This window comes from Gadus chalcogrammus, chromosome 11 (assembly GCF_026213295.1).
Source record: "Gadus chalcogrammus isolate NIFS_2021 chromosome 11, NIFS_Gcha_1.0, whole genome shotgun sequence".
Classification (NCBI taxonomy): Eukaryota; Metazoa; Chordata; class Actinopteri; order Gadiformes; family Gadidae; genus Gadus; species Gadus chalcogrammus.
The window spans coordinates 12661831-12682536 of NC_079422.1; the positions used below are offsets into that span (position 1 = coordinate 12661831).

Below are 20706 nucleotides of genomic sequence, written 5' to 3' on the forward strand. Positions count from 1 at the left end.
AGCAGAAAATAAAAAAAGACCTCTCTTCTGCACGGTCTCCGGACTCTATGCTGAAGTCCTGCCCGCTGGTAAGTGTTTGTGTCTCTAAGGTCCTGCACCAAACCTCCCTGACTATGACACCTCAGCCTAGGAGAACTTTGGCCCTGAACACGTCCACCCTCCAGCCTGAACACAGCACAAAAAACGATTTGGGATCATAAAAGTCTGGAAGACTAATAAAGTTACCAAAGCATCCGTGATGGGGTTAAGGGAAGATTGGGATGGTTATAACACTGACTGGATTCTTTGAGCGTGTCCATCACATGCTTTCAATGAATAAGTAACCAGGTGATGTGTGCCATGTTTTAATGGTTCCCTGCCATAAGGGTTCTTCCACAATGTAATGCGGCTGGCATGAGATGTGAGCATCGTTGGTTTATACGTTCTGTTGGTGAGACATGATTAGGGATTCAAATTCAAATGAAGCCTCACTAGAATCAAGGTTGGCTGCAGTCTATCAAAAAAACACTGCAATGCGGATTTTGGAGACATCTTTTTATTTGTTTGTTTTAAAGATCATAAAGTAACATACAAAATACATATAAAACAAAGACATAGGGCTTTCTTCACGTTGAAGAACCGTTTGAACCTTCGACGCGGTCCATGAATGTGCGTTTGAAGCAGGAATCATCAAAAGGCCTGGGTTATTGTCATCTCATCCTGCACGTCACGCATAAATATAAACCCTTCCCCTCCCCCACACTCCATCATGTTCCAATGCAGGGTCATCGTTGGGAGACGGTAGAGCTCAAATGCAAAAGTCTTTATTGGTCTTTGTGTTCTTCCGTTGTGTGCTAGGACGCCATGATCTGTATGAGTTTGGCCACCACCCGTACATTGAGACTGTTGCCGAGCACACGGTAGCGCTGCTTGGTGGAGATGCGCTCTGGGAAGGCTGGGGAGCGGGGGGGGAAACAGCCAAGGATCAAAACCAACGTACCAAAGGATGTTGTGACGTGACTTTTCCGCTGCCTGACTCACCCAGATTGGAGGGGAAGCCCATCAGGGTGGCGATCTCTCTCGGCGTGAAGTAGCGAAGCCTCAGCGTGCGCAGCCGCCGTAGTTTCTCCTCGTCCTGCGCTGCGGGCAACTCCTCAAGGCCTTTAAACACAGAGTGCATCTAGGGGACGAGAGGTGGGGAGAGGTCAACCCAACGAAAGCGACACGGTGCTTTGGGTGCTTTCAAAGCGGGCCTGTATTTGTTTTACATGACAGACCAGGGGTCATTTGGTGAAGTCTTGACACAAACAGCAAAGGTGGTAGAGGCAGCAATTGCGTGTAAAACATGTGTGTGAAGCTACCTCTGCCTCCACGCCGGGCATCAGAACGGATCCTGTTCCCTCTACATAGTGGCCGTAGCTGTTCAAAACAGGAAGGTACAGCCAATCAGCAACCACGAGGGAACAACAGACCCTCATCATCACATCTTCATCATTTACTGCGTCATTGACTCATCAATTCGTATTGAAATACATATCAGACTGGCAAATAAATACATAGACATTAAGTAAAGTTTGATAGCATGCGTCGGCATATTATTATTAAAAAAAGGCTGCATCAAATGGGAAGCAGGACTGAGCATCAAAAGATAAAAAAAAGTTTTAAGTTCCATTAATCAAGTCCAGCTAGGAACTTTTCCGGTGGGAAAACGTTGGCTCAGAATCCACCAGGTTATTATGCAGTACTGAAATGCTGAGATTTTCAAATGCAGCCTTGGAATATTGCATCTGCAATCATGTAGCATCATGTTGCATATATTGTCAATAATGTCAACCTAAACTGTCGGTGGGTTTGCAGACATTAAAATAGCTACATCTCATATTGGGTTAATAAATATGTATCTTTTTTTCTTCTGGGACCCCAGGATGAATGAAGGACCCCTATATCTTATACGCACCCCTTGGTGAAGCAGACGGATCTCCTGCAGGCGGGCGTGACTATGTCCATGAGGAGAGCGTAGCGCAGCAAAGTCTTGGCAGGAAGGAGGTACTGACTCACTTCCTCTTCCTCTTCCTCTTCCTCTCCGCCGAGGTCTGACCGCGGCTTTAAGAACTCCTGGATCTGCCGGACCGACAGGTCTGCGTTCTGGTTGGACTTCCTGTCGGCGTCCCGGGCCGTCTCCAGCTTGTACAGGACCACGCGGTCCGGGTCGGGGGGTACCACTTCCTGCTGCTCTTTGAGGCCGGTGCTCCGACAGGAAGTGGGTGGGGCCAGGGCCGGGGCCGGGGCTGGTATGGGGTGTGAGGAGGACTTGGACGAAGGGGGCTGAGGGAATCCTTCTACAATCTGCTCATTAGCGGGACAACACAAGGACAATCAGACGTTAAAGACAGAGGCAGGAGTTTAAGTCCAGTAGTCAACCGAGTAGATATTCAAACAAATTACTAAATGAAATAATTAATGAATGAAAAGATTATCTTTAACTTTATAAAGCTGGATTTTAAAATTGCTGATCAAAATATAATAAAAGTATGCATACTATGATAACCAGTTTTGTGAAATATTGGTCATGTTCCCAAGAAATGGCCAGAGTTTTGTGTATGGCTGTCTTACCTCTGAGCTGGTCTCAAATGAGAAGCTTCCGGGAGGTGCCTTGGCAATGAGGAAATAGCGAAGCCTTGAGTTTGGGATACCAAGCTGTGTAGACGCATCAGGGATGCATGAGACCAACAGAGCATAGGGAAAAATACAAGATTAGAATAAAGGCAGTCCTTCAAAACATTCATTATTATTGATTATTGTTAGGGCTTACACTGGTAGGCGACACCAGGATTTCTTGAAACGTGTATCCGCAATCCTTCAGCGTATGTAGCAGTGAATCCCTGGACAACAAAGGAAAACGTTTAAACAACAGACTGCCCATAGTTTTTCTTTTTACATATGCTTCATATTATCTTTTTAAATCAACAGTTTGATTCTTAGAATTCTTCGTAATGTATTTAACATACAAAATAATAAATAAGTGAGTGTGAATGTATTGTTATCGCTGTTATTTTTCAGTTCATTTCTATAATGCCAACTAAACTCAAAGTTGAGCCAAAATTCCAGATCTTTTCATAGTTTTTCATCCCCATTCTGGAATCCTGACGTCTACTTTCCAGGGGCAAAAACCCATTCCCAAGACTTTGGTTTGGGGCACAAAGAGCTCAAACTGTTCCCCGCCCCCATGGGAGTCCTCAGAGAGTATTACAGACTGGAGCCTTTTAAAGCATCTAGCGTTGTCCAGGGGAGGGGCAGCACTATTGACAGACAGCTGTGTTGCCTTAGCGATGACCGTCCCCCCCTAAACCCTTTTTCCCCATGTGCAGAGGACACGCCCCTCACCCGTCCTTCCCCCCCCCCGACCCATTACCATGGTTACCTGGCCGAGGAGGTTTCGAAGCCCTTCACGTTCTCCAGCAGAATGAAGCGGGGCAGGAGGGCCAGCCTGCGGAGGTCAGGGGGGCACGGGGAGGAGGACATGCATTATTGATGAGGACGAGCAGGAATGGATGGAGTCCCCACAGTGGAAGGACGTATTGATTGCCTTGCGGAATCCAGAATACACACGTTATGCTGCATGGCATGCAGCCCACAATGTTCAACAGCGTTTTAGAATCGGGCCGTGAGGTGGCAAATTACGGAGTGGGTGGGAAGAGCAAGCAACAAAAAAATAAGGAATTAGCCAACGAATAGGAGAACCTACTAAGTGGGCCTAGATTATTCAGATGTAATAATAGCACAATTATACACAAGATGGGAAATACATGGTGTTTTACAGTATATGTCCTGCTTATATATATAATTCTCATTAGAATTTGATTGTTTTTATATGCTCTTCATGGCTGAGATCATAATAATTCTGTGTGTGCTTCAGCAGGATACAAATATCTCCATATATAAAAAGCCACATTAGATCCCATCGGAATTCTCCCCTGCTGGGAAGCAAGGCCGTGCTCACGGCAGAGTCACCGCGCCACAATACAGTGTCACAATGAGAGGAAACGAGCTGCGCTGGGGTGGACAGCGTCCGTGGTTAAAGGCAGAGCACGCATTCAAGAGAAGCGGAAGCGCCAAACGGACACGGTTGGTAGTGAGAGAGGGGGGGGGCGGACGAGGGTGGCGATGCGTGAGTGCGAGGCCCCACCTTGGCAGTAGATCAAGAATGTAGAGAAAGCTCTTGGTCCTGGGGTCTGACGTATCGCCCTGCAGCCCGATTCTGCAACAATGGAGAAACTCAATCAGCCAAAGTCGCTTGGTCAGCGCGAGTCCGTAATGTGGGGAGGCCGGTCGTTTGGTTTGTGAACAATCTGAATGATTTCCTGAACCACATTGAAATAGTTTATAACGTGTGTGAAAACGTACCCGACGACTGGACTGAATCTCACCATAGGTGTAGAGAATTGAAAGTACTTCATAATGCTTTTCTGGATGAACACGCATGCAAACACATACACACATACACACACTCACACCTACCTCGTGAAAGGCTGGCATGGTGGGCTCATCAAAATCATGTCAAAGGACAGTTTGTTAAACTCCTCTAGTGATATACCCTGTAGATAAAATCAGCAATACAAAGAAAAACTGTTGCATCAAATCAAGGCTTTGCTGAAAAAGGCAAAAATGAATGGCCTTGATCTAGGCTTGTTTACCCTGAAAAGTACATACAATTTAATGATGTTCCCGATCCCAGTCAACACTGCTTTTTATGTGTTTAAATGGCGTCACAAGATGCAGAGGAAATACAGCTGCAACGCTATATAAAGGTGAAACTCTATTGCCCTTCTGCATACCAGAATGCAAACCGACCTCTAATTCATGACATGATAACATCAGGCTGTTTTGACAGTAAAAGCAATGAAAAGCAGTTCAGTGCAGTTCAGTTCATATTTTACATTGCGCGAGGGAAATTTACTTTGCAGCAGGGCATGATAGACAACAAAACCTAACAACAAACAGACTGAATGGCTTTCCCCTAGTGGAGCATCCACAAGCTAGCTCCTTCTGCAATACAGTCAACCGTTGAACAAAAAGGCCTGTAACCCAAGCCTAAGGCTACTTTCCAAGAAACGTCTTTCCCTTCGTCAGGTTGTAAATACGCTACTGCAGTAGCATGTGCCTCCCCTATGGACCTTGTCTCCACACACACACACACACACACACACACACACACACACACACACACACACACACACACACACACACACACACACACACACACACACACACACACACACACACACACCTGTCCTTGTGTATGCTTTTATGAGGAATGTCCAAATAAGGACAGCCATGGGACTATGGTGATGATAACAGAAACAAGCAGATCATTAATTTTAATTACATCCTGATAATAGGAAGGTTAAGGCAGGGCCAGTTAATATTCAGAACTGTATTATTGAACATAGACGCATTGCCATAATGAGTCTTTGCACAGCTGAACATAAATAATTTATAACACAGATTTATAAAGGAGAGGTATATTTTAATACGCTGCATATGCTGAACGAACATTCCTGCATTTTATTATTTTTAAGGCAGGAGTTTCGGTTAGGGTCCAACCAGTTAGACCCCTAGACCACCCACCCACAACACTCACCTCAATTGTCTTGGGCCAGAGAGGCGTGTCTGGGAAGTTGTGTCTGTATACCTCATTGGCCGTGGTGTTGACATCAATGGCTGCAACTACCTTGGCAGCTACGCCACTCTCTGGATGAAAATAAGACTAGATAAGAGAAGTGGAACAGCTAGAGTTGCATTCTTTCCCCTGAAAAGGCTATTATTGATATTTGCATCTTTGTTTTAGACCCAGATAGATGGATTCAGCCGCAGCGTTACCATCACTGCACTTTATTGATTTAGTCTGACTTCAACAAAATGCAGTTTGACATCTAGACAGATTGTTGCCAAATGCAGTCCTGTGTACCACTACATGAGAGGTGGTCCAGGAAATAGCACCGAGCATGAATATGTTAACAGATTAATCCATTGAAATACAATTATTCATTGTATCATCCCAAAATATATTTGACCAATGATTCAAACATTTCCCACTATCCATCCGTTTACATTGCTAGATCTTATATTGACGGGTACCTGCACATGTTTAATATTTCCCCAGTGAAGTCACTGCGAAGACTGTCAGTTAGCAATAAACATGTATTGCTGTAAAATGGGGGTAAACAACAACCTCTGGAATATGTGTAATAGCTGTCACAGTTAGTTTGGTTGTAAAAAAAAACCTCATTGTGAAGAAATGCCATCAATTACCTGTATTCCCTAGTTGCTATTGAGCTGTTGCCCTACATACTACATAAGATGATTCCCATTGATTAGTTTCTTGACTGAACTTATAGAGCAACATCTATTAAGAATACATCTCGGGAGTTGCTCATACATGACAAACATAACATTAGACGTTTGTGAGTGTAAAGGTATTTCGATACAAAGAGGATGAACTAAGATGTCCCTAGGGGGGCAATATTGGTGGGTTTATAGGCATTAAACACAGGCAGCTAAGACATATATTTCTATGTATATCGTTAGTGCTCTCCATAGAGGGGATTTAGAATAAGAGGTCGCAGTCATTCGAAACTTCTCTTAGTCGTTTTACGGCTACTTTTACCCTATCAACTACATGACGCATGCACCTACACCTACCTTTTAATGCATAATGCATTCCACCTATACCGCTGTACAGTTCTAGTACTCTCAGCTCCGCTGTCATGTTGGCAAGTAAAAGTAAACACCAGGGGACCACACGTGTTTACAGCGGCGTGCATCCGGGCAGAAGCAAATTCTGTGAAGAAAGGTTCCGCTTCTCTTTTAATTCCGCAATCATATTGGTCTAACCGTTTCGTTGCGGCATGCATAAAACTAATAAAACTAACTGTATTCTATAAGCTAAAGGCAATTATTTAGCTTTATTAAAGGAATGCTCAATATATAAAAAATAATATACATAGTATTATTTGTTTTGTATTGAATTTATTTATTTGTGTATACATGTTGTATATTTTAATTTATCATATCATATCATTTGTAAATATATATATATTCATTGCACTCGAACTCTATCAACGAAAGGTGGTGGGTGGTTAAATAGACTCACTTTGCAAAGCTGCATTCTTTGCTTTGTGAGGGGAAAACACCCGGAAAACAATAGCAGAGGGTCGCAATGCGGGGATCTCTTTTCACTGTCCCATCTCTGACAGCCTCGCAAGCCAAACTCCTCCTGCTTTTACGCACCGTTATGTCATTTGCATAGGGAGGGGACTATAAAAACCAAGTGGAAGTCAGGAAAGAGCTCTCACTGGTCTTGGAATATCAGTTGCTGGAGCGCCTGCAGACTGTACTATCCTACCCATCGCAACTTTGAGCCCACTTTGAGGTGTTATAAAAAGGGCGTACTTCAGGAGTCGGATTGAAAACCGCAAAAATGATGAGTAATCGGTCAAGCAGCAGCAGTAGGCCTATCGCCGCCTCCTCCTACTCCAGGATGTTCAGCGCGGAGCGCCCCGCCGCGTCGCGCACCTCCTACTCCAGCCGCCAGTACTCCAGCCCGGCGGTGCAGCGCTCCACCGCCCGCTCGTCCTACAGCGTCTCCTCGGCGCCCCAGCAGGGCATGTACGCCTCCAAGAATGTCCGTGTGCGCAGCGCCCACATGCCGCGTCTCTCATCGGACGCCGTGGACTTCTCGTTGTCCGAGGCCATCAACACGGAGTTCAAGACCAACAGGACCAACGAGAAGGCGCAGATGCAGCACCTCAACGACCGCTTCGCAAGCTACATCGACAAGGTGCGCTACCTGGAGCAGCAGAACAAGATGCTGAGTACCGAGCTGGAGCAGCTCAAGGGCCAGGGCAAGTCCCGCATCGGGGATCTGTACGAGGACGAGATGCGTGAGCTGCGCAAGCAGGTGGACCAGCTGACCAACGAGAAGTCGCAGGTGGAGGTGGACCGCGACAACTTGGGCGACGATGTCGAACGCCTGCGACAAAAGTATGAAATTGTCATTCCAAGGCTGTTCGGTTGATCACAGAGATTGATTTGTTTGACTATCTGCCCTTTTTCATCATACTAAACGCCCTCGGTTGAAAGTCATGTCCCCTCGAAAGTGATGGAAACTTCATAAGACTACAGGCTAGTGGGCTAGGGAGGGTTATTTAATATTTTTCCGTTATTTTGATAACTTTTAGTCTTTGTGGTCTGTTATACCTTTTCCAGTCCTCAATAGCTCGATCACTGCCCATGAATTGTTCCAAAAGAAAATCCATCTGAAATAAGCAACCCTCCGTGTTGGCGCATGTGTTGACTTTTGCTAAGACCTTGAGACCGTCCCGCCAACCGAGGGAAATACCTAAATAATTTCACTATCTATCTGCCTTTGACGTGAAAGCCATTTCACCGTGTGGAAAAGACCTTCGTGTGGCCCAAAGCTAGAGAGCTATGATGTGATTTCCCAGTTCCACAGCAGGCGAGGGCGTGGCAGCGGTTATGCAACTCTTTCTGTTTCTGTCGGCAGGCTACAGGAGGAGATGCAGCAGAAGGAGGACGCAGAGCACAACCTCCAGACCTTTAGACAGGTATGGCAGCCAACACTCAAACACAAACAAACCGTTCCTCCTTCTTTTTTTTTTTTTTCTTACATAAACAATGATCCAGAAGGTCAAGCCCACAAATTCATCCACATTACGAGTGAATTTATCACTATAGCAGTATGTATGTTTTTTTCTGCAGCCCTATACCCTTTGTTACTCATCAGCACATAGGGTGTGGCACACGCTGCTGGGCAAAAAACAACCTCTAGGCCAACAGCCTCCACTTAAAGGTGCTCACTGGAGCCACTGCAACAACACTCAGTCAAAGGAACCGCTCCTTATTATTTTCTAAAATGAAAGTTCCCCAAATACCCCATTATATAAAAGAAAAAGGTTACCCTAGAAACATGAATATTTTATTCAAGCCCACCATAGTAATTTCCGCAAGTTTTGGTGCGGTCTGAAAATATCGCCATGATCTTTTATAAAACGGAATAAAACTAAGATATTCGTTTGTTTTAGTGCTAAGGATAATTATCTTCTGTATTGGTGGTTCCGTTTTTTTTTTTGCATTCATATTAAGCCCAATCCTTTAATTCTTAAAATATTTATTTGCTCTTGCCACCTAGCATGCAAATGGGAAGCGTTGTTTCAGATAAGCCTGTCTATGCCACTCGGTTGATTGCTCTGTGCTGACTGAGAGAGCCAGAGAGGGGTATCCCTGGAGGAGGCAGCGTCTTTGTGGTGTGGTTTCCCTCAGAGGTCACAAGGAGAGCGTCTAAATGACAAACAGCTTTTCTTGGCATAACAAGCATCCTCCCGAAGCACCACCACCACCACCACCACCACCACCATGATAACGCAACAAAACTCTGTTCCTTCTTTACTTTGACACACCTCTTTTATTCACACAAGAAAGGCTTGCTGAGTGTGGTGAACACGATGCCTCGTTTCAAAGGGCGTGGCTTCTCCCTTGAGGTCGGATGATGTGACAAAGGAGATGTTGGGGTTTGCATGACTAGTGGAACTGAATTGATTTTCTCTCCCCCTTGATTGAGCCCACTGCGGTTGTTCGCTAACGGTGATAAAACCAATACCTCTTCAGGGTCACTTGTCAGGTAATGTCGAGAGGAAGTGATTTATTTCCGTGAGATTGCGTTTTGGTGGCGATCCCGAGGTGCAAGGATCTCAGGACAACGGTGAGCCCTGAGCTCCTTAGTCATCCTTCCACTTGCTTATTCCAAAGTGTCTCTTCCAATCAAGGGAACCTTACCCAGCAACCCAGAAAGCCAGAGGTCAAGAGACTTGTTCATGTTGGTAGGCATCAGGCCATCAGAAAACAAAAAATATGATCTGATTTTTTACTCCTTTGACACATACCTAGTTTTAGATGTTGGATGCCATCATTTATGTTTCCAATATCTTTATTTTTGTTTTGCCAACGAGGCAGTGGGGCTGGTCAGTGCAGAACATACCAGCAGTTTATCGGAGTGTTAGAAAGGCCACTCAATGGGAGGCATTGTCTGGAGTGAGCCCTTTACCCGGAAGGCTGGGTCTCCCAAAAGCCGTTGTTTCTAACCTGATGAGGAAAGAGGGGATTTATGGGAAAATGACAAAGCAAGCTGTTGTCAAAGTCAAGGGGTTGGGGTGCATGCATGTGTGTTTGTGTGTGTGTGTATGTGTGGGTTTGATTTATTTGGTTTTTGTGAGAGTGTGCCTATGTGTGTGTGTGTGTGTGTGTGTGTGTGTGTGTGTGTGTGTGTGTGTGTGTGTGTGTGTGTGTGTGTGTGCATGTCTGCGTGCGTGTGTGTTTGTGCGAACCACGTGTGTGTGTGTGTGTGTGTGTGTGTGTGTGTGAGTCTGTGTGCGCGTGAGAGTCGTCGGTGAGTACATTTGAGGATTTTTGAGTGCACAATTTGAACAGACAGGAACTGCCCTCTCTCTGGCTTGTTGTCCTCAGCCCACTTCACCCACCAGCCACTTGACTCACCAGCGGCCTTACACGGTGTAGGGGGGGTTGAGTGGGGGGGAGAGAGACAGGGGGCACATGGAACAATACGTCTGGGACCCCAGCAGGACAGCAGGCCTTTGTAAACCTGCCTCTTCACTTAGCCCTGGATCCGCTCTCCCAATCACAGATAATTAGCACAAGTGCTGCTTGGCCAGACGGCCCTATGTGGCCCTGGCCTGCATCAAATGGATGTTATTTAACAGCACATTGGGGGTGGGCGGGAGGGGCTTGTCACCAAATGTCATCGCTGCATTAAAGCACACCATGAATACATCACCAGACCCCTCCCGAACCCCCAAACACCCTCCGAACAAAGACATCGAATATCAGGAACTCCCCTTTCACATGCTAAAGGCTAGCTTGGTGGTCTAAAGGAGCCTGGGTCCGGTTCTGGATGCACTAAATTTGCATTCATTCAAAGGTCACATTGCACATTTCACACAGGGATTTGGAATTATTTTTGAAGGTCACGCTGATGACGGTCTTGGGTGGCTTTAATTGAAAACCAAGACTAGTGCTATTCTGGTGTTTGGATTTACCATCCAGTGTCTCATTTTCCATGAGACAGATTTGAGATAGTGCTTTGAAATTGAACTGTAGTGCATCTTCCTGTTTGTGATGTTTCTCTGGGCACACATGACCCGAGGAATGGTTATTCCCCATGAGTGAGTGCCTGATGTCTGGCTCCAAAGATGTGTAACACACAGAAAGATGTTTTATTATCACTCCTGAAACAGAATTCAAATCAGTACTTTCAATAGAAATGTAAGAATTAGATTAGCATGGGAATGTTTCATCAATGATTCATTTAATGCTCTTTATTGTGAATAATTTATGAACAATGTATATTCGTGTGTGTGTGTGTGTGTGTGTGTGTGTGTGTGTGTGTGTGTGTGTGTGTGTGTGTGTGTGTGTGTGTGTGTGTGTGTGTGTGTGTGTGTGTGTGTGTGTGTGTGTGTGTGTGTGTGTGTGTGTGTAGGATGTGGACAATGCCTCTCTGGCCCGTCTAGACCTTGAGAGGAAGATTGAGTCTCTTCAGGAGGAGATCATGTTCCTCAGGAAAATCCATGAAGAGGTAAGACGATAAACTGACAATACTGTAATACCATCCTATCATATTATCTCAGTGATAACCATTCTCAGATAATACTGAAAAACTATCATATAATATTTTCTCATTAATAACCATATCTCAGACAATACTGTAGTACCATCATATAATATTATATCATTGATAACTATATCTCAGACAATACTGTAATAATATCATATAATATTATATCATTAATAACCATATCTCAGATAATTCTGTTATACCATCATATAATATTATCTCATACCGTATAACCAATTTGCCAGAAACAAGACAAACAATCTCTCACTTCCTACATTTGCAACTTTGGTCATTTTAATGCAAAATAAAATAAGATAACAAACAATAACAACATCCCGAACAGTTTTGTTTCAAAGGATGACAAAATAACATAAATAATGAAGTGCAGTCATAGAGCTGGCACAGGTTATTGTTCCCTTTTGAGATAGATGAGAGCTCTAGAGCTGTAATCCTCTTTCACCCATTCTCCCCTACAGTGCGTCAGCATTCCTTAGCCACCTGGGTTAATTCTTTTAAGAGAGACGTGAGATCACAGAGATTATACCCGCTGGGTAATGCGATTAAAGAGGAGGGAAGAGGAGGAATTGCAACGTACTGTATGTTACATTTAGTAAGAGTAGTGTACTAACTACTGTTATGACAGCTCTACTGTACTGGGCTTGCTGTACTGAGGGTGAATTGGTTACATAGTTTAGCAAGAGATCTTACGAACTCAGAAGAGATAGAGGTTGTATTTCTTTGTAAAATACAGAGCGATGCCAGTATGAATGTAGTATCACAGAATACATTTTAGAATAGATATCGGTTTAAGGGGCATTAAATAATAATTATAAAAAAGAATATACTGTGTATATATATATGATCTTGACAACATAGTTATAACATTTAAAAATAATTAAATGTCAGTTTTCACCAGCACACATTATATTCAGTTGCTCATAACGAGGTTCCAAAAACATTAATAAATAAAAAACGCCACAAATCATTCATGTCCATTTGAGGATTTCCCTCTTCTCAACTCCCTAACCCTCCTCTTCCTCCGGTTCTCCCCTCCCCCCTCTCCTCGTGTGCGTCTGACCCCCAGGAGCTGGCCGACCTGCAGGCCCAGCTCCAGGACCAGCACGTCCAGATCGAGATGGACGTGGTCAAGCCCGACCTCACCGCTGCCCTGCGGGACGTCCGGCAGCAGTACGAGTCCCTGGCCACCAAGAACCTGCACGAGTCTGAGGAATGGTACAAGTCTAAGGTGGGCATGGAGGAGGAAGGGCATGGCTCTGGTCCAGGGGGGGGTCCCATAGGGGTCCCATAGGATCCATTGGGGCGTCCAAAGTGAAGCCTGAGATAAGTGTGTCGTATGTCATGTTTTCTCACATTGGGACCTCATCAAAGAGGTGAAACTGGTGAGATAGTGTCCAGAGCTGATTACGGGCACTACGGACCCATAATTAACTAAATGAAGTACAACTGTTATTCCCCCCTTCTATTACACCACAAGTACTTCATACTTTATTATACTGCCCTTAGGCCAAAAGTTGGGATATATATATATAATATAGGTAACTATAGTTTACCTCAAATGCTGAGGTATTGTTGATTTATTGAAATATTGAGAGAATAAATATGGTATTGACAAAAGGTGAATCGGCTGAACTGGCTGAACTTGTAAATAAGGTGAATGGGGTTTGGTAAAGGAAAGATGCAGCAGGTTGCTTTAAAGCCTGTCTTTGTCTCAGGATTATCCACTACTAACAGCTGACTCTGTTGATTAGATTTCCTTTATACGCTTGGCGCACACACACACACACACACACACACACACACACACACACACACACACACACACACACACACACACACACACACACACACACACACACACACACACACACACACACAGCTATAATCAACGGGTTATCTGAGCCGTTACAGAGCAAACGCGATGGCTAATTTAAAAGTACATTGGAGCACTGCAACAATCATTGTTATTAATTCTAAATATAATTTTCAACTTTTCCAATGGGGAATCCTTCAATAAAAAGAAGCAATTACAAAGTACTGCAATTCGACCACTCCTAGCACCTGATGGATCTCATATCCCTTCTCAGTTTGCAGACCTCGCCGACCAGCAGCAACGCAACGGAGACTCCCTCCGGCTGGCCAAGACGGAGGCCAACGAGTACAGACGCCAGGTGCAGGCGCTCACCTGCGAGGTGGACTCCCTCAGAGGAACCGTAAGTCCCGCCCATTGTGATTGACAGCTAGTAGGTCTCTATACTGTGAATAAAGACGAGTCCAAGCCTGCCCTCTATGGATCGGTTCCAGGGAAAGTTTTGAGTCACAAAGTCCTATTTAGACCACTATCTATCGATGAATCTGATCTAATCTAATCAAGCCTTTTTTATTTATTTGATTCTAACCAATTTATTTTGAGATATTTTGTGTTCATTAATTTTTTGATTCTACGACATGAAAAAAAAGCAAGTCATGTACTTGCTGCTGTGGCTCCCAAATTTCCCATCTGTAATCAATCAACTATATGATCTTATCTTAAAGCTGACATGCGGTAAAGGCATGTTTATCTGCCTTACAGTGTTAACATATCCTTTTTCTACAACACCAATGACCACAACAACAACAACAACTATAAACACATTTAATATTAAATACCAAAAGGATGGCTGTAATGAATGAAAAAGTACCATAATAAACCAGGCTTCAACCATAGCATTGATAACCATTGTTTTACCATATTTTTTACCCAATTATTGAGAATCCCTCTTTCCCAGCCTTGAGCATACACACTGCGGTTAGAACACAGCACTGACGTACGTAGCAGTGTGTTTGTACCGCTGAGTAAGAGGTACAATACATTTTTAATGTGATTTAATGCACTCTAAAAATAGCAATGTGCCACACTCGGCCTGTGCGAAAGTACAGACATGACGCAGACATTCACGACTCTCGTTATGAATCTATTATGTTATGATTTATATTTTAAATGAATGCATGGTCTTTCATCCGTCTATCACCACCTACAGCCTAAGAAATATGTAAAAAGCTGTGGTCTGAAGAACCATTTGTCATTCATTTGACATTTATATTTTACACATTATATTTGTTAGTGTATTTTTGTTATGGAGCACGACATGAGGTCATTTCCTGTCCCCCCCCCTCCCCTCAGAATGAATCCATGGAACGCCAGATGCACGAGCTGGAGGACAACTTCGGAGCAGAGGCTGGCGGTTACCAGGACAACATCGTCCAGCTGGAGGACGACATCCGCAACATGAAAGACGAGATGGCCCGCCACCTCAGAGAGTACCAGGACCTGCTGAACGTCAAGATGGCCCTGGACATCGAGATCGCCACCTACCGCAAGCTGCTGGAGGGAGAGGAGAGCAGGTAGGAGCAAAGCGCTGCTGCTGTTGTGCTGTCGCAGTGCCGCTGGTGTAGGCATTGAGATGGGTTGATTATTGGTCAGTACTATTGGTTGTAGACCATGACTACAGATTATACCAACGTCACGAGATGCATCGCTGCTAGCCCCTACTATTACTAATCTGTGATGAAGGCAGGTTGTGTCTCACAATGTGATTGTGTGTTGTAGTATCATAGAGCAACACGTATTGTGTTGTAAGCAAATGGAATAGTAGATACAATAATTGCTGCAATATTTTAAGGTTTGAAACATATATTTTACATTCCTTACCCGAATTAAAAGTTTGAGGAACTTTTAATTTGTACTTTTTAGGGGCCTTTTTTTTCCTCTATACTCATTTCATTATATTTCAATCAGCAATTTGTACTCACAATACATTCAGTGACAACTCCTAGACAAGTAAAGTTAAAGTTAAAGTAGTTAAAAATAGTAATTGGATGTAGTGGTTCTAAATGATACAACATAGGCTAGATTTTGGAGTGTATCTTTCATCTGCATGACGTACAAGCATAACCCTTCCTCTTGCTCTATCCCATTTCCCTTCCCCTCTCTCCTCATCTCTTAGGATTACCACTCCATTGCCCACCTTTTCTTCCCTTAATATGAGAGGTTAGTAACAAACGACCCAGCTCCTGATTTATTCAACAGGCAGACCGGCTGTAGTTTAAATGGATTTATACATTTTTTTGGAAGGACCCTGTGTGTGTGTGTGTGTGTGTGTGTGTGTGTGTGTGTGTGTGTGTGTGTGTGTGTGTGTGTGTGTGTGTGTGTGTGTGTGTGTGTGTGTGTGTGTGTGTGTGTGTGTGTGCTCGTTGGCATGCAAGTGTGTGTATGTGTGTGTCTGAGACTGGGTTTTGCTGAGTCAGAAGCCTCATGCATTATATATAAACTGAAGTTAGTGCACTTCATCCAGCTGTCTAGCATAGGTAATCCAAAAGGTCCCCCCCCCTATTGAAACCCTACTGCCAGGCACGCAATGTTCATTCACACCATTCTCTCACTGTCAAAGCTCTCCTTGACTTTGCATTACAATTTTTACATTCATTTAAAAAGGCCCTATCAAAATTGTCAACCGTGCTCTGGCCTATATACATTGTACACTGTATGGGGATGTCAAAGTTGCTATTGGTAACAAATGTTATTTGTGTAATCTACGTAAATGTGCAAAGTTTGTTAACAAGGCGTAGAGTCCTCAAAACCATGTTGTTTTTTTCTTGTTCTTCACTGCTCATAAAGAAACCATGATGGAGAGCCGGCCTATGGTAGACCACTCCAAGAGGGTCGTGATTAAGACCATCGAGACCCGAGATGGACACGTAAGTCCAAACCTCCCTGTTCCCCCCTGCAGCCATCTGCGTTTAGATCATTCAGTGGATTGATCGTTCATCAGTTGACTGACAACACGATCCATATCATTCTGTGCATTGCTTATTCTCACTGTCCCGTTCTCCCCCCGTCAGGTAATCAATGAGTCAACCCAGCAACACGACGACCAGGAATGAGATCGACTCGACTGAACCACTTAGGAGAGATGGGGGGAGACAAGAGAAAAAGCGGTGGATACAAAGAAATACATTTGAAGCATGAAGACTAACAAAATGATAATGATATGCAGCAAACGGGGATATATTGATGTTGTGTTAGTGAAAGTTAAAAATAAAAAGAACATCTTAAAAAGTGCCTTTTAAAAGTGACACATTTTAGGGGCATTGGGTTGCTAGTAAGGTTGTTCTAGGCTAGGAAACAGTAGAAGATAAGATAGTCACTGAATGTAGAGGAGGAGGAGGTAATCCTGCGTTGAATGAGCACATTCTCTCCGGCGTTCTCTCTTGTAGCTTCTGTACCACATTTACTCCACCAGCACAAAGCGCTAGCTATTCAAATGGCTTTCCACAAGAACCACACGTATCTATCTTTAAGTTCTTATTCACTCTAGTATATATGTTGCGAGGGGCGCAATCATTTGCAATACAAATCAGACCAGAGAAAATGGCTTATTTTCAAACCATCTACAACACGTGTTTAAAATCGGTGTGGTCGTTTTCGTTTTAAGGCTTCAATGGATCCACCACATATAAAGAGATACGGTTCTGGACTGCAGCAATAATGCACTCAAAGCCATGATGAACATGTCACTACTACTGTACCGTTCTGTATGACGTCAATAAATACTTTCAGTGGAATATCCTTTGGGTCTGTATGTGATTTTTAGAGTAACTTTTTAATGACAATTACAGTGCATTTCTGCTTCACCATAATGTCATACTCAAGGAAGTATAAAGAGTAAAGGACAACAATACAATCATTTTACTAGAAAGCTCAAATCCTATGTTTGTTATAGCACAGATAGTGATCGTGATTTGAGCGTAATATCGAACATCGGAAAAATAAGGAAAACTGAGAATTTGGCCTTTTATTCCATTGTAGTCAGATACATGCAAATAAAAAAATAAATAGTAAAAAACATACCAGCATGGTGCTTTTTGCATACTTATTGCAAATGTTAGAGTGCCCTCTGTTGGGTGAACCAAGTTTAAGCAGCCTGACCAATCAAGGAGGCGCTAGAATAGTGGACACCAGTGGCGTCCCTATGCTGTTTTATTCGGGGCTAAAGCCTCGGATGTTATTTAATTAGCCCAGAATATGATCTTTGGGAAAAATAAATAAAATATTCATAAACATTTATAAGTAGCCTAGTCTAGATAGACATAGTCCTTCTGGCAAGAGAATAAACAACCTGTTTACCACCTCAAGTGTATTAACCTATCCTATCCCCAGTCAGATCTGTGTGTGTGTGTGTGTGTGTGTGTGTGTGTGTGTGTGTGTGTGTGTGTGTGTGTGTGTGTGTGTGTGTGTGTGTGTGTGTGTGTGTGTGTGTGTGTGTGTGTGTGTGTGTGTGTGTGTGTGTGTGTGTGTGTGTGAGGTCTGCCTCACTTGTATTAATTTGAAATAACTTGAATGGAACTTTAGACATTTGGGTATAAGCAGCAGAGCAGTCAGGTAGCTATTTAAAGCTATAATAAACCGCGTATTTCGTTTATTTAGATAAAGCATGATGAAAAAGTTTGCATGCACAATAAAGCATAATGCAGGAATAGTGCCCCTTCTGCCGGTACCTCTTCTGATAGGGAGGGACTGCCCGATCTTCAACCGGCTGTGGAACCCGGAACGGGGATCCCGACCCCGAAGAGAGCCTCCCCGCCGCGCCGGAGGGTACCTTCGACCAGCCTACGGGGCCACGCGGCGTCCGGCGACCCCGGCGGAGACGTCAGCCGAGGACCAGGCCTCCGACGGGAAAGGACCCACCCCTCCAGGTTCCCCGGTCCACGCCGCAGGGGCGGTAGTTTTTGGAAAGAAGGAGGAAAGGCAAAAGTACTCTGCCTTACTTGAAAGAAAAGGCCTAATAGCAAAAGATGTGGTAAAAAACCTCGGTGTCCTTATAGATAACTTAAATTTTAGCAGTCACATTAAATCAGTCACAAAATCAGCATACTTCCATTAGTGGGCAACTAACACAGTATTACAGTAGTAGTACAGCCACTCCGAGCTAGTCGCATATTGAGCTTCCAAATGCGCTGTTTTGGTGTCTGTAGCTATAATGCAAATGAGGAGCGAGGCGGGTCAAGGAGGAGGGTGGGGGTGTGGCCCTGAGCGGTTTGCAGCCACGGTACCATGCGCTCTGTCTACAGTGGATGTATCGCAATGGTGAGGCGCACACAGCCTTTAGCCGGCATGTCGCAGTTCATGTACTTCAGCGAGTCAAAGCCAAAGTTCCTCTCCCCCATTTCCTTCTCAACCATGGCTCAGATAACCTCCACTACAGTCTCGTTGTGGAAATACAACAGACGTCAAAGAACCAACAAGAAACACTTGCGTTAAAGTGTGTGTATTCACACACACATGTGGCGCTCGCACGGTCGTGTCTCATTGGCGGGCCAACGTCTCTGGGCGGGCCAGGCAGAGTAAGGGGAGGAGCTTAGATGCTTTGTGAAAACATACCTAAAGACATTCCAAATCAGCGTGCTTGAGCCTCTGTTTTTTCCAAAGGCGAGCAGAACAGCTAGTGCTCGTTTTACACTAAACGCAAGTTTTAGCCACTGGGGGACCATATGCAGGCTAGGGGAACTCATATTTATGTTAGATAACTTAGAAAACATGAAAAAAATGTCATGTCATGGGACCTTTAAAATATCAACAAACTTAGAGGACATATGTCTAAGGAGGATCTGGAAAAAAACATAAATGCATTCATCACTAGTAGGATTGATTATTGTAATGTTCTTTTCACAGGACTTCCCAAAAATTGTATAAAACAACTTCAAATGATGCAGAATAGTGCAGCCAGGGTCCTCACTAAAACTAAAAGGAGAGATCACATCACCCCAATCTTAACTGCCTATCAATAGCGCGCATTGATGGATAGTGTATGAACAGCAAACCTTCAAGCATACAGTATATATTCAAGCTATTTATTCAAGCAACACTCACAAACAATCTCTCCCTCTCATCATGGCTCTGTACTGCAGACTAAAAGAGTCAGGGTGGGGCTGAGGGCTTTAAATATGGCGTCAGGAAACACCTGCTGGCACTGATTTGCCCAATTTGGGCCAAACCATTTTCCCGTGTGTCAAAGGAGGACACTGGACATTGGCATTGGACATTAATGAGCGACAAGACTAAATACACTAGTGAAAATCACTGATCTACAAGATGAAATTAACTTTAACACGCATGCTGTATTTTTGATGAGTTTATTCATGGTTGATTTGCAAAATGCCACAGTATTATAATCCCCCTGTTGATTGGGCCTGTCTAGTGGGAGGGGCCGTGGGGTATAAAATGGGTGAGCTGCTGTCTTTCTGAAAGTCTGCTGTATGCTGTTGCCAGAAGAGGTTGTCTACTGAGGTGATGATTCCATTATGTTGTAAATTATGGTTAAATGCATTCAGTGATTGAGTTTAATGTGCATTTATTTTCCTAATGGATTATTTTATTTATTGACAATGATTATTTGAAATACCGGTATTTGATTTTGAATATGCTTGATTTATTATAGAGAATATTTGATTATTGATTATTTGAATTGATTGAATTATTTGATTTTGGCATTGGTTTTGAATAGTTTTATTTTTACTATTTTCAGATATTTGGGGGTTGGACTACTCTGTATGTTTTGCACTTATCTGACACTTTGGGGGAACAAACGGCGGGGTGTGACAGTCTGCCTCCCTAGTATTAATTTTACTCTACAATAACTTGACTAGAACTTTAGATGTTTGGGGATAAACAGCATAGGAGTCGGGTAGCTATAATAAACCGTGTATTTCGTTTATTTAGATAAAGCATTATGAAAAAGTTTGAATTCGCAATAAAGCATACACATAAGTTTGGCGTGCAGCATTTTCATTTTCCCCCTGGGCTAAGCCCCGGATGTTTATGAAACCTAGAAATCCCCACCCAAAACTATTCTCTTGTGTAAAAATGCGATATGCTTGGAAGAGACGGAGGGCGATATTAGGCGTGTTCACCTAGATGTGTGACGGATAGATGGGCAACGTTTACTTCAGTCCACTGGGTAGGC

At 43.8% G+C, this 20706-nt stretch overlaps 2 protein-coding genes across 3 annotated transcripts; one reads left to right on the plus strand and one right to left on the minus strand.

Moving 5' to 3' along the window:
- Window positions 1-495: 495 nt before the first annotated feature.
- Window positions 496-6808, minus strand: trdmt1 (tRNA aspartic acid methyltransferase 1). Its single transcript, XM_056601638.1, has 11 exons — window positions 6682-6808; window positions 5621-5730; window positions 4498-4574; window positions 4166-4237; window positions 3401-3466; window positions 2792-2861; window positions 2593-2676; window positions 1937-2325; window positions 1341-1398; window positions 1021-1159; window positions 496-934 (listed from the first exon to the last, which is right to left on the minus strand). The coding sequence occupies exons 1-11, from the start codon at window positions 6746-6748 to the stop codon at window positions 834-836; spliced, it is 1233 nt and encodes a 410-aa protein (XP_056457613.1). The 5' UTR covers window positions 6749-6808; the 3' UTR covers window positions 496-833.
- Window positions 6809-7297: 489 nt separating this feature from the next.
- Window positions 7298-17380, plus strand: vim (vimentin). Of its 2 annotated transcripts, XM_056601636.1 has the most exons (9): window positions 7298-8022; window positions 8546-8606; window positions 11552-11647; window positions 12771-12932; window positions 13792-13917; window positions 14868-15088; window positions 15691-15734; window positions 16362-16441; window positions 16586-17378. In XM_056601636.1, exons 1-9 carry the CDS (start codon window positions 7460-7462, stop codon window positions 16625-16627), a joined length of 1395 nt encoding a protein of 464 aa, XP_056457611.1. In that variant the 5' UTR covers window positions 7298-7459; the 3' UTR covers window positions 16628-17378. The 2 variants fall into 2 exon arrangements, with proteins under 2 accessions (XP_056457611.1, XP_056457612.1); XM_056601637.1 differs by lacking the exon at window positions 15691-15734 and having other exon boundaries at window positions 16586-17380.
- Window positions 17381-20706: the final 3326 nt, after the last annotated feature.